The sequence below is a fragment of the Neofelis nebulosa genome, chromosome 3, assembly GCF_028018385.1.
Source record: "Neofelis nebulosa isolate mNeoNeb1 chromosome 3, mNeoNeb1.pri, whole genome shotgun sequence".
Classification (NCBI taxonomy): Eukaryota; Metazoa; Chordata; class Mammalia; order Carnivora; family Felidae; genus Neofelis; species Neofelis nebulosa.
The window spans coordinates 97,241,140-97,254,901 of NC_080784.1; the positions used below are offsets into that span (position 1 = coordinate 97,241,140).

Consider the following 13,762-nt stretch of genomic DNA (forward strand, 5'->3'; position numbering starts at 1 on the left):
TATAATTTTAAACTACTGTCATTTTGGCTTCGATGATGTGAGAAAACATTTTAAGATGCGATATTCTCTGTTGTAGAAAGCTGTCTTCAAAGGAGGTGGAGATGACACATTAGAGAACACACTAGTTGACCAAAGGTATGTTTGAGTTACCAGAAAAATGCTGTTTTCTTAAATATATTTATTATTGTTAAAATAATTTCTTTAATATTAGGATTATTTCATGGTCTGCTATAATTAGATTTAAATGATCTGTCATTGAATATACAAGTGCGGGAAAGCCAGCATTATAATCTACAAGAGTAGTTCTCAGTTGGGTGATTTTATATCCCTCCTATTTGCAACCTCCTCCAGACCTTCCAAGAGTAATATGGATGTAATCTGAAACTGGCTCCCGTATGTGGAGGGCAAGGACAGACTGAGGGAAGAGGCAGACCACTCCGGGTTGGTAGGTGGCAAATTTATTAAGCAATAGAACCTACTTATGAGTTATCTTGTTGTAGGACACTGCAAGACAGCTAGATTTCCTCACCTGCCTGCCATAATCTTAAAAGTTTGTGTAGAAGCTTTAACTGGGTTCAGTCACATACACAAAAGGCCTTAACTGGGTTCACTTACATCCCAGTACAGACACCCTCTGCATCACATTACTATCTTAAGGCTGTATCCTTGGAGCTGCTTCTGGGTGTGAAGAAAACAAGCAGAATACATATTCTAAGTACAGGGGAGGGTCAGGGAAAGGCCTCCAATTGCCCAGGTTCAGCTCAAGGGTCAACTGGCAGTTGTCTTGATGACCTCCTTCATTACCTCCCCTTCCCAGATATTTGATAGCATCTGGAAATATTAATTGAGATAAGCTTGAGAACACGAAAAAGGCAAAGTATTGATTTTTATGGATAAATTTAACATAAAAATATTGATGTTCTATTTAATTCACATGCTACATATTACACTAGATTAAACAGAATATGAGATTTTTAAAATTATGTATTTTTATTAGCTTTTTAGCTCCTCTTATTATTGAGTATGATAAACATCTGGAAGAACTAAATGGGCAGCTGAAATATTACCAGGTATGAAATCATAGTTTTCAAGTTTTTTTTATAATATTTTATTTTAAAAAAAGAAGTAAAATACTCTTCAAAAACATTGATGGGGAATAACATATTTAGCTATATCTAATCAATTCTTGGCTCTCAAGAAAGTATGAGTGTATTTAAAGATTATCTTCAGTTTCATTTTTTTTTTTAAATTTTATTGATTTATTCTCAAGTTAGTTAACATACAGTGTAGTCTTGGTTTCAGGAATAATTCATCTCTCATATATGATACCCAGTGCTCATCCTGAAAACTGCCCTCCTTAATGTCCATCCCGTCACCCATTTAACCCACCCCTACCCACCTATTCATGTCCCCACCATCAGCCTTCAGCTTGTCTCTGATTTGAGAGTCGTCTATGGTTCGCCTCCCTCTCTGTTTTTATCTTATTTTTCCTTTTCTTTCTCTGTGTTCATCTGTTAAGTTTCTCAAATTCTACATGTGGGTGAAATCATATATCTGTCTTTCTCTGACTGACTTATTTTGCTTAGCATAATGCCCTCCAGTTCCATCCATGTTGTTGCAAATGCCAAGATTTCATTCTTTTTTATTGCTGAGTAGTATTCCGTTATATATACATATAAACCACATCTTACTACAGTTTACTTTTCATCTTTGACAATGGTACATACAGATGACTGGCATTTTAGTAGGCAGTTACATTAGGGTATATGGAAATCATGGTTGTCGAGCTATTCCAGAGAAAGTGGTGACAATGTTAACTTCTTCCTTGTGTGAAGCCATGGGAGTGCGATTTACTGGCTAATTCATTGCAGTGTTTCTACAGTGTAAAATAAATGTAACCTTACTTTTTAGCCTCCCCACCCCCGCAAATTTTTATCTTAATCTATTCATCAGTTCAGAGACATTTGGACTTTTTCCATAATTTGGCTATTAATAGCACTGCTTTAAACATTGGGGTGCATGTGCCCCTTCAAATCAGAATTCCATTGTCCTTTAGATAAATTCCTAGTAGTGCAATTGCTGTGTTGTAGGGTAGTTCTATTTTTAATTTTTTGAGGAACCTTCATTCTGTTCTCCAGAGTAGATGTACCAGTTTGCATTCCCACCAGCAGTGCAAAACGGTTCCCCTTTCTCCACATCCTCGCCAACATCTGTTGTTTCATGAGTTGTTAATTTTAGCCACTCTAACTGGAGTGAGGTGTTATATCATTGTGGTTTTGATTTATATTTCCCTGATGATGAGGGATGTTGAGCATCTTTCCATGTGTCTTTTGGCCATCTGGATGTCTAATTGGAAAAGTGTCTATTCATGTCTTTTGCCCATTTCTTCACTGGATTATTTGTTTTTCAGGTGTTGAGTTTGGTAAGTTCTTTATAGATTTTGGGTAATTAACCCTTTATCTGATTTGTCATTTGCAAATATCTCCTGCCATTCTGTTGGTTGCCTTATACTTATGTTGATTGTTTCCTTTGCTTTGCAGAAGCTTTTTATCTTGATGAGGTCCCAATAGTTCATTTTTGCTTTTGTTTCCCTTGCCTCTGGAGACGTGTCAAGTAAGAAGTTGCTGTGACTGAGGTCAAAGAGGTTGTTGCCTGTTTTCTCCTCTAGGATTTTGATGGTTTCCTGTCTCACATTTAGGTCTTTCATCCATTTTGACTTTATTTTTGTGTATGGTGTAAGAAAGTGGTCCAGGTTCATTCTTCTGCATGTCACTGTTCAGTTTGCCCAGAACCATTTGCTAAGGAGATTGTCCTTTTCCATTGGATACTCTTTCCTGCATTGCCGAAGATGAGTTGGCCATATATTTTGGGGTCCATTTCTGGGTTCTCTATTCTATTCCATTAAAATGTGGGTCTGTTTTTGTACCAATACCATACATCTTGATGATTACAGCTTTGTAATACAAGTTGAAGTCCGGGATTGTGATGCCTCCAGCTTTGGTTTTCTTTTTCAGCATTACATTGGCTATTTGGGGTCTATTGAGGTTCCATACAAATTTTAGGATTGTTTGCTCTAGCTCTAGAATGCTGGTGTTATTTGATAGGGATTGCACTGAATGTGTAGATTGCTTTGGGTAGTATCGACATTTTAACAACATTCTTCCATTCCATGAGCATGGAATGTTTTTCCATTTGTTTGTGTCTTTTTCAATTTCTTTCATAAGCTTTCTATAGTTTTCAGCATACAGATCTTTTACCTCTTTGGTTAGGTTTATTTCTAAGTATTTTATGGTTTTGGTGCAGCTGTAAATGGGATTGATTCCTTGATTTCTCCTTCTGTTGCTTCATTGTTGGTGTATAGAAATGCAACTGATTTCTGTACATTGATTTTATATCCTGCGACTTTGCTGAATTCATGTATCAGCTCTAGCAGGTTTTTGGTGGAGTCTTTCAGGTTTTCCATGTAGAGAATCATGTCATCTGTGAAGAGTGGAAGTTTGGCTTCTTCTTTGCCAATTTGGATGCCTTTATTTTTTTGTTGTCTGATTGCTGAGGCTAGGACTTCCAACACTACACTGAACAACAGAGGTGAGAGTAGACATCCCTGTTGTGTTCCTGATCTCTGGGGGAAAAAGCTCGGTTTTTCTCCATTGAGGATGATATTAGCTGTGGTCTTTCATATGTGGCTTTTTTAAAGATATGTTCCTTCTATCCCAAGTGTTGTGAGGATTTTTATCAAGAAAAGATGCTGTATTTTGTCTAATGCCTTTTCTGCATCTGTAGACAGGATCATATGGTTCTTATCCTTTCTTCTATTAATGTGGTATATCACGTTGATTGATTTGTGGATATTGAACCAGCCCTGCAGCCCAGAAATGAATCCCACTTGCTCATGGTGAATAATTCTTTTAATGTACTGTTGAGTTCTATTTGCTACTATCTTGTTGAGAATTTTTATATTTAGGTTCATCAGGGATATTGGCCTGTCATTCTCTTTTCAGTGGGGATTTTGGTTTTGGAGTCAAGGTAAGGTAATGCTACCTTCATAGAATGAGTCTGGAAAATTTACTTCCATTTCTGTTTTTTGGAACAGTTTGAGAAGAATAGGTATTAACTCTGTTTTAAATGTCTGGTAGAATTCCCTGGCAAGCCACCTGGCCCAGGACTCTTGTTTGTTGAGAGATTTTTGATAACCCACTTACTTATTCATTGGTTACGGGTCTGTTCAAGTTTTCTATTTCTTCCCATGAGTTTTGGTAGTGTATGAGTGTCTAGGAATTTGTCCATTTCTTTGTCCAGTTTATTGGCATATATAGTTTTTCATAGTATTATCTTACAGTTGTTTGTATTTCTGTGGTGTTGGTTGTGCTCTCTCTTTTATTTGTCATTTTATCCATTTGGATCCTCTTTGAGAAGTCTGGCTAGGGGTTTATCAATTTTGTTCATTCTTTCAAAAAGTCAGCTCTTAGTTTCATTGATCTGTTGTACTGTTTTCTTTTGGATTCTATTTCATTTATTTCTGCTCTAATGTTTATTATTGTCCTTCTTCTGCTGGGCTTTATTTACTGTGGCTTTTCTAGCTCCTTTAGGTGTAAGGTTAGGTTGTGTATTTGGGACCTTTCTTGCTTCTTGAGACAGGCCTGAATTGCAATGTATTTTCCTCTTAGGACTACCTTTGCTGCATCCCAAAGAGTTTAGACTGTCGTGTTTTCATTTTCATTTGCTTCCATGTATTTTTCAATTTCTTTTTCAATACCCTGTTTAACCCATTCATTCTTAAGTAGGATGTTCTTTAACCTCCATGTATTTGGAGGCTTTCCAAATTTTTTCTTGTGGTTGATTTCAAGTTTCATAGTGTTGTGATCTGAAAATATGCATAGTATGATCTCAATCTGTTTGATCTCAGTCTGTTGGGGGCTGTTTTGTGACCCAGTATGCGGTCTATTTTGGAGAATGTTCTCAACTACAATTTGTTCAAATAAACCTTCTGCCCCTTTCTCTCACTGTTCTTCTTCTGGAACTCCTATGATATGGACACTTGTTTCATTTCATGGAATCATTTAGGTCTCCAATTCTCCCCTCGTGATCTAGTAATTTCCTTCCCCACCCCCTTTTTTTTTTCAGCTTCCTTATTTTCCAAAATTTTATCTTCTATTTCACCTATTCTCTCTTCTGCTTCTTTCATCCTCGCTGTCACTGTATCTAGGTTATTTTGCATCTCAGTTATAGCATTTTTTAATTCATCATGACTAGTTCTTAGGTCTTTGATCTCTGGAACAAGAGTTTCTCTGGTGTCTTCTATGCTTTTTTCAAGCCCAGTTGTTAATCTTATGACTGTTATTCTAAATTCTTGTTCAGATATATTATTTATATCTGTTTTGAGCAATTCTCTGGCTTTGCTTCTTGCACTCTCTTTTGGGGAGAATTCCTCTGTTTGGTCATTTTGGCTAAATTTCTGTCTTTTGTGTATTTTAAAAGCTTCTTGTGTGTCCTGCACCTGAGTGTACTACTGTATTAAAAAGGGGTCATACCCTATCCAGGGCCTGGCACTCCAGGAAGTGGTTTTTGTATATGTGGTGTGCACTCTGTTGTACATTTTGGCTGCTCATCCCAGTGATCAGTACTGTGCAGAGCTCCTCCTTGCTTATAGTGGTGGAGTGTGTGGACCTTCAACCAGGGAAGCTTTGATTTGTTGTTGAAGTAACCCTGGAAAAGCATAGGGAAAAAAAAGGGTGGGGGAATCCTGATCCCATAAAAAGAAAAATGAAAGGAGAAAATAGTCCAAACAGCAAATCAAGGGGGGGGGGGGGGAAAGGGGGGAAAAAAAGGAAAAACAAAACAAAACAAAAAAGTATAAGGCTAAATTCAGAGGAATAGGAAAATAAGAAATAGGAAAGGTGGAAAAATGATAGAATAAAAATTTCTGCTAAAAAAAATTATATTTATGCACACACACACACACACACATATATATATAGAATAAGAATTGACCAAAAACAAACCAGAAACTATGTGCCTGATTCTAAAAGAATAAAATAGGAGAAAGAACAATTAGAAAGAAAAAGAAAGGAAGGAAGAAAAGGAAGGAAGGAAGGAAGGAAGGAAGGAAGGAAGGAAGGAAGGAAGGAAGGAAGGAAGGAAGGAGAAACGGTTGTCTTTTGGTGCCTAGCACCAGTGGCTGTGCTGGTCTGGAGGAGAGGCCAGCTGAGTTGGCTCAGTCATTCTTGCTCCAGTAGATAAGAAGTTGCCAACCATGGAGGAGCGGTGTTTGGTGTAAGCATGTCCAGCCTCCACTGGGGGTGCTGTGCTGCTCTCTGAAGTTCCACTGTGTTGGTGTTGGGGAGAAAAACGGTGACATCCCAGTCTCGCTCCCCCGACTAGGTGTCTCAACCCATGCTGTTCAGGTAGTCCTCACAGAATAGCAAGGGTGTTCACTTTGCACTGCTCCACAGCCTCCCAAACCTCTTAGGCAGCTTGGCTGCGATTCAAAACCTGATGTCGTCTTCAAGGACTCCACACCGTGTGCACCCCATTCTGCAGTATTGCCACTCTGCCCTGCTGAAAAAAGGCCTTTGGCTGGCACGTGCAGGGTCTTTTGTCCTTGGAGAGGCAATGAATCATCTTCCCAAAGTACTCCAGGAAGGGGACTGTTCTCTCCTAGTGCTCTCCTGAAATTGCTACGCTGTGCTATACCCTGGGGTCAGCTCCCTCCCTCCCAAGGAGCACACGAGTCATGGCACCGGCTCTACCTTGGAGAGAGTCTTGCACTTCCAAAATCTCTCTGCTCCAGAGGCTCCATCCTGCCAAGCTGTCTCCCTACAACTGTGGAGATCCTCTGCTACTCTGCAGATCGATTTCCTGGGTGTTCCATGTGATCCGATCTCAGTACAGCTGTGTTTGAGGGACTAGGAAAATTCCCATTCCCCTACTTCTCTGCCATCTTAACTGCCTCTGCCTCTTCAGTTTCATTTTTTAATCCAGTGTTTCCTTGCTCCTGGTATATCACAGGAGCATATCTTAGATGCTTGGAGCACTTAAACTCATTATTTGTTTACATCTTTATTTTTCCCCCAAGAAGACCAAAAACCATCTCATATAATTTTAGACTTTTAACCCTCATCCTACCTGTATTTCCCTTTGTTTGGAGAATGGATTTTTTCCCCCAATTTCAAACATTATGTCTATCAGATTTGAGATTCATTTGATCATCTTCTAATATAGGTAGGATTATGCTGTGGCATCTTTTGTCTGAAATCCTCTTTAGTAATGAAGGTTTATTTTAGGAGTGAAGAGAGTTTAGAAACCAAGGACCCTTCTGTACCCTAGAATTTCTAAAATTAGGGTATATGGGAGGCTGATAGAAAACTAGAATAATAGCACAACATTGTTCAGGATACAATGTGAGTTTCAGTGAGATACATTTTTAAAGTATACTTGATATTTATAACCTGTTTCTTTGATTTTAAAATGTTTACATTTTTCTCTCAAATTTTGATATTTCTGATTATTGGATAACAGAAGCATTTGTTAAAGAGATGCTACATGTCTCAAGCCCACCTGGAGGCGTTAAACTCCCTTTCCTAGTGTTTGAATATACTTACTACTGTGTTTGGTTTAGGTACTAATCTCTGGATCAGTTCAGTTGGGTAGCAAGTTTCACTGAATTTAATGCAAATGAAAGAAAGTAGAGCAACATTATATAAAAACATCTGCTTAAGACTCATTTCCTCAGAATGGGGCTATAAATGGGCAAACACTAAGAACTTTCTTTTTTTTTTTTTTTTTTTTCAACTTTTTTTTTTTTTTTTTTTTTTTGGGACAGAGAGAGACAGAGCATGAACGGGGGAGAGGCAGAGAGAGAGGGAGACACAGAATCGGAAACAGGCTCCAGGCTCCGAGCCATCAGCCCAGAGCCTGACGCGGGGCTCGAACTCACAGACCGCGAGATCGTGACCTGGCTGAAGTCGGACGCTTAACCGACTGCGCCACCCAGGCGCCCCAAGAACTTTCTTTATAGCTTCCTTTTCTGTTCATGCGGGGACAGCAAGAGATCCTATCATATGCCTTGAAGTCTAGTGCATAATCCCTCAATTCTTGATGAATGAATATAAACCAGGTCTCATTGGAACAAGATGATTAGATCTAGTTTAACAATCTCCTATTTGTAAATAAATGGATTGACTAAAAGGATTTTACTAAAAGAATACATATGCTTATATCTTCTAAAAATAAATTTGGGTTTTCCATTGCACTTGAAATTATTTATACTTTCCAAGAGTAATGAAAGTGATCCTGTAGACCCAAATTTCAAAAACAAGCATTTCTTTAAATTGCAGTTCCTGTTTTATGATAAGTTAAATAGGTGCTTTCCAAGTCTGTACTATGTCCTTTTTTTTTTTTTTTTTGAGCCTGCAGTCATTTAAATTTGAACCAACCATAGATGTCTTTTAATCTTTCTAACTGACAAAGAGCAACAGAAAGCTCTCCTCTGCACAAATGGCATTTTGCTTTTATTTTTAGGGCTAGTGAATTTAAATTTTCTGCTGAATTTACTCTCAGAATTGCTCTAATGATCTATTATGTGGTTTGTTATAAAATGGGATAGCTAGTTATCTTGAATTAAAGGTTTAATTTTTTAATAATTTGATTCATATATATCTTTAATCAGCTATGTTACTAAGGTGTTTAGCTTCATTTTTCCATTTAGCATTCTCAATCTAAGGGTGATTATTGAGTTAATTACAAGAGAGAGGAAACTAGCAAAGAGCCCAAGCAAGGGTCTGTCTATAACAAGAGTAGTTGATACTTTTGAGGAGAAAAGATACTGGCTGCTACTTCTAAGAACAGTTGCTCACATAGATATTACTGATTAGAACTAGTTCTTAGGATTTATTGACCCACTAAAAACATAGTTTATTCTTGTAAGCAAGAAAAGTGTGACTATAATTCTCTATATGAAGGACTTTTTTCGAAAAATATAAATAAGGGAATATTTGATGCTGTTGCTGAGATTTTGTTTCAACTATTAAATATATTTTGAAATATTTTATAGTAAAGAATGTTTAGTGTGACCATAATGATTCACATTTAATCCTAGCTATTGCATATATATTCTAATTATTTTGGTAATTTGAGTAAATATTTTTTCAAGATAAACATTTTTGCAACTTTTAAATATCTTGCAAGATTGTGCAAAATCACTTTTTGTAAAAAAAAAAAAAAATGACAAGATCAGAATAATTGCTACAATAAAATCCAAATCTATTAGTATGGCATTCAAGACCTGCTGTCTGCCTTTCTAATTTTCTTTCATTGCATCGTTGCTCTATGTATGGTCAGTTCTCAGTCATCTGATCGTGAATTCATTCATTTTGGCTTAATTGTGATTCATTCACAGCAAGGACCTGGAAAGATTCACCTTTCCCAAAGCCAGAATTGTATTTAGAGTTGGCTGTTACTGATTTCCTAGACCAAACTGCCTTGAGCTTCTTTGGTTGAAAGGGGGACAAAAGGGCTTAGAGCATTGCCTGTTCTACCCTTCCCTTACCAGGTGCACTCCAGGCTTTGCTTCTCTTCTTTAGCCTAGGATACCCAATCAAGACTAATGGACATATCATGAGTTGATTGCAGTTTAAGTGCGATTTTACATGGCCTCCTTCCTACTCTCCCCTTGCCTATTTACTCTCCCTGAGAGCTGACTACTATTCCTGTATTATCTAATACTTTTTGACTCTGCTTTTACGCATATTTTTCCCTACTTGAAATGCCTTTCCTTCCTGTTGAAATTTTACAATCCCTTTATCTCCTCAAAGAGAATTAATCATACCAATCTCCTCTTTACAATATATATTTTATTCTTGTATTTTAATTAGTGATTTTTTTAACCATTTTTCCCATTAAAGTATTTGTTAGTGACCATATGGGTTTACCATAGCAACCTTGTATTGTCTGGAGAGTTTAGACAGTTAATGGTGGTGGTGAATAAGAGACTAAGTGAATTACTGCTAAAAAGATCTCTATTTTTTTTTCCACTATTAACGTTATACTTTTCCAAATATAAGCTCTTCTATGGGCTTCATCTAAACTAAAGTGAATTAAGATAAACTATATTCAGTGAATTAAGATAAACGAATCTGGCATTTGTTACAGTGACATACTGAGGAATATATATGTGAACATCTATAAATCATAGGGTTACATTTATAAATATTTCTTGTGTCATATAAATATTTCTCTTTATTTCAAAATGAATGTTTTATTATGTTCCAAGTATCATTAAAATATCCATATTTACAAGCACTTGTTAGAAGTAAAGAATCATTGTTTCTTATCAGTAGACTAGTGTCATAGAGTCTGCTTGTATTTGAATGCATTACTTAATAGAGAACTGTCTGCAAAATGTATTGCTATGACCATATTTTAATCTTTCAGAAACAGATGGGTGAGATGAAACTACAACTTGAAAATGTCATCAAGGAAAATGAAAGGTAAATAAATTAACTTCTTTTATTGTTATCCTAGATAATATTTATTGTTGTTATTTAATATTTTATTCATGTAGTATACTGGTTATGAGTGAAGACTCTGGAGCCTGATTTCCTATTTCACTCCCAGGTCCATTACTTACTAGTTTTGTGACTTTGGACAGTTACTTAACCTTTTTGTGCTTTAGTTTTCTTATCTGTAAATTGGAGATAATAACCTATTTCATAGGGCTGACTGTAAAGGAACATAGAGTATGTAATAAGTACTTTATACATACTAGCAATCATTAACAGTACAGTTTATAATAATCATGTATGTTCCAAAACATACTGATAAAAACCTTCAATCCACCATCTAGTTAAGAGCTAAAAAGGTTAGCAATACTGGTACATCTACCCATGTTTTCTTGCCCTATCCCATTCCTCTCTTTCCCTCTGCCAAAGGTAACACTTTGTTGAATTTTGTGTTTATCATTCCCTTGGTTTTTAAATTTTGTTATAGGTGTCTGTGTCCCTAATGATAATTTAGTTTTCTGGGGGTTTTTTAAGCTATATTAAAATTGTATCATTTAGTCTTCTGGGACTTTTTTTTCCCCACTCAGTATCATGCACAAACAAGTACAAGAGTTTCAAGGGATAAAATTGCTGGATCATAGATTATGAAATACTCATTTTTACAGTGTAATGCCAATTTCCAAAGTGGCTGTGCCAATTTACATTCCCACCTGTGATATTTATGAGTTCTTATTGATCTATATCTTTTTATCAGCACTTAGTCTTACCAAGTTTCTTAATTTTTGTTATTTTGAGTCTTAGGTTGTTTTTTTACTGTGGTTATAATTTAATATTTCCCTGAATACTAATATGGTTAACCATTTTTCATATGTTTATTTACCCATGTAGTGTTGTTTTCTCATGAAATGCTTGTTCATTTCTTTTTCCCATTTTCTACTTATCTTTTCCTTATTAAATTGTCAAAGCACTTTATATAATCTGTATTCTGAATATTTGTTGGTATGCCAGTCTGTGTGAATGCAGTAACAATACTGTAAACCATAACCACTAGAAATTTCAGGAAGGGATTCAATCACTTAACATTTGCTACTAGATCACTAGCTTTAGGATCGTATTTAGGGGCTATGATCCTGAAGTCAGGAATTTTTGGTGCTGCCACCATCTCTGTTCCTACTCCTACAGCATCATTTCCATAAAACTGGAGACTTGACATTGGAAAGTGAGGCACAGGGTATTGACTATAAGTGACACTCATGTCTATCCAGTTTTGCGTGCTGTCTTACCAATAGAAAAATGTTCTCAGCTCTCTTCTGTCTTCCATATCCCCCTCAAGTGCTTCTCACTGGTGATACTTTAATCCCACCCACAGCTCCAGCTACAAGGACCTCTGAGAACTGTAGTTTTGGACTTTCAGCCTCTGTGATAGAGACTGAAATATGGAAAGGAATGGGAATGAATGTTGCCACAGTACCATACAACATGCTAGATGATAGGTATTTTCATAGATATATTCCCAGGTTCTGATATGTTTGATAAACAGAATTTTCTATTTTGTTTTTAATTTTAAGGTAATTGAATCTGTCCATCTTTTTTTCTAATGGTTGTTCTTTGTGTCTCTAATAGATCCTCTCTTAGCCTATGATCATAAAGATCCCGTATTTTTGGCTAAAAATATTTAAAGTTTTATTCTACCCCAAGTTTCTTAACTGTAACTTAAAAATTTTTTTTTTTTTAATGTTTACTTATTTTTGAGAAGGAGACAGAGCATGCATGGGGGGAAGGGCCGAGAGAGAGGAAGACACAGAATCCGAAGCAGGCTCTAGGCCCTGAGCTGTCAGCACAGAGCCCAACACAGGGCTCGAACTCACGAACCATGAGATCAGGACCTGGGCCTAAGTCGGCCACTTAACCAGCAGAGCCACCCAGGCGCCCCATTAACTTTAACTTTTAAAGATCATGCACCTGGGCTGAAATCTGATAGATCTCTTGTTAACCTGTGTAACTAGACCAAAAAGTAAAGAAATGAAATTTTTTTAGTTCCAAATTCATTTAAAGCATGGGCTTTTTAAAAGTTAACTTTTTTTTGTTTGCATTTTGCTACATTATATAGCACTTTCCTTTTAGTTTTGTTAATTTATTTTAAAGCATGTTGCTCTCGAGAATAAACTAGAACTCCCACAGAATTCGTATGTCTTATGACTATTTTGTCACCTTCTACCTTACATTTTAAAAAATACGTTTTGGGGCGCCTGGGTGGCTTGGTCGGTTAAGCGTCCGACTTCGGCTCAGGTCACGATCTCGCGGTCGGTGGGTTCGAGCCCCGCGTCGGGCTCTGTGCTGACAGCTCAGAGCCTGGAGCCTGTTTCAGATTCTGTGTCTCCCTCTCTCTGTGACCCTCCCCCGTTCATGCTCTGTCTCTCTCTGTCTCAAAAATAAATGTTAAAAAAAAAAAAAATTTTTTTAAAATACGTTTTCACGATTTCTCCTCTCTTCTAATTTCTGAAAGCGTCATATGTTTAAGCCAGCAATGTTTGCCAAAGTGTAACATAAATCTTTTAATTGGGTTTTCAGTTTTCCTCATTTGTGTTTTTTCCCCATAGAAAAGTTTTTCTAATTTTAACTTTTTATGGTTTACTATTCTTTCTCAAAAAAGTTATTAAATAAGCGATGCTATTCCTAATAAAGGACATTGCTAAGATTTTTGAATCACCAATGTATGTAGATTAATCTTGTATTTTAATGTACTTGGGATAGACAAGGTGTATTATATGGTTGAGATAATCCTTTTTCCTATATTTGACTCAACATATTTAACTTCCTTTCATGTCCAGGTCTTTTTAAGCTAGTCTTTTAAAAAAAATCTGCCTTCACCTATTTAACAGTAATGTGGTTGTGTCTCATGAATGTATTTATTCCTAGTACAATAGGAAAGTGGGAAAAATAGATTCTGAACTTATTAAAAAGGCACTTTTAGTAATTTGAAAATGCTACCAAGTTTTAAAGTGAATTTTACTTATGTTTTTAGGGCAACATCTTACTTTTAATTATGTATTGCAATTAAGGGCTGCAAAATCAAGAGAGTTTATCACTTTTAAGGAAAATATTTAAATATTCATACATGGTCAGTTCTGAATAATAGAAGCTGGCAATGACGTGGATTGTATAATAGTATGCAATTCTATGTTATTGAGTTTTGGGAACATTTTAATATTTACATTTTTATGTGGATGTATGTTTTCTGGGAATTGACTACAAATAGGAAA

General features: G+C 36.3%; 1 protein-coding gene across 6 annotated transcripts in view; it reads left to right on the forward strand.

Moving 5' to 3' along the window:
- Positions 1 to 13,762, forward strand: part of SCLT1 (sodium channel and clathrin linker 1) — a 222,928-nt gene that overhangs the window by 25,293 nt on the left and 183,873 nt on the right. For 4 of the 6 annotated variants that reach the window (XR_009259311.1, XR_009259312.1, XM_058721393.1 and 1 more), the window contains 3 exons: positions 77 to 135; positions 998 to 1,070; positions 10,432 to 10,487. Coding sequence is in view for 4 of the 6 variants with exons in the window: in XM_058721393.1 (XP_058577376.1) it covers positions 77 to 135; positions 998 to 1,070; positions 10,432 to 10,487 (188 nt within the window). In the remaining 2 variants the exon portion in view is untranslated. Of the gene's footprint in view, positions 1 to 76; positions 136 to 351; positions 446 to 997; positions 1,071 to 10,431; positions 10,488 to 13,762 lie in introns of those variants that run through there. The other 2 variants (XM_058721395.1, XM_058721396.1) reach the window with 2 other exon arrangements.